At 36.6% G+C, this 429-nt stretch overlaps 1 protein-coding gene across 1 annotated transcript in view; it reads left to right on the forward strand.

Annotated features, from left to right (window-relative positions):
* Window positions 1-6: 6 nt before the first annotated feature.
* Window positions 7-429, forward strand: part of EMH_0085450 (uncharacterized protein) — a gene marked incomplete at both ends in the record, with an annotated part of 1050 nt that continues 627 nt past the window's right edge. The window contains one exon of the mRNA XM_013500912.1: window positions 7-90. Coding sequence (XP_013356366.1) covers window positions 7-90 — 84 coding nt within the window. The remainder of the gene's footprint in view (window positions 91-429) is intronic.

A 429-nucleotide genomic window follows, 5' to 3' on the forward strand; every position in this document is an offset into this window, starting at 1 on the left:
CTCTGCATGCAGCTGCTGGCTCAGGAGTTTGCGGAGGACGCCAAGGAGGTCGAGCACTTCATGACGGACGCCAGAGACACCCCAGAAGAGGTAATATAAATAAATAAAAATAAATATAAATAAATAAAAATAAATATAAATAAATATAAATTAAAATAAATTAATTAATTAGATTAATAAATTAAATAAATATATAATTTAATTAATTTGTTCATTTGTTACAGTCTTGATATATATATGGTGCGGTTACCCTGCAGCAGCAGAAGCTAGAACAGCAGCAGCAACAGCAGCAGCAGCAACAGCTGCTGCTGCTACTGCTGCTGTTTTTGCTGCTGTATGGTTGTTGGCGCTGCATTGTATGCATGCATTTTTGTGGTGTATGTACAGCTGCCTGCTGCTATTTTTATTTGTTTTTATACAGCAGCAGCA

The sequence above is a fragment of the Eimeria mitis genome, genomic scaffold (genome assembly GCF_000499745.2).
Source record: "Eimeria mitis Houghton genomic scaffold, Emh_scaff6030, whole genome shotgun sequence".
Classification (NCBI taxonomy): domain Eukaryota; phylum Apicomplexa; class Conoidasida; order Eucoccidiorida; family Eimeriidae; genus Eimeria; species Eimeria mitis.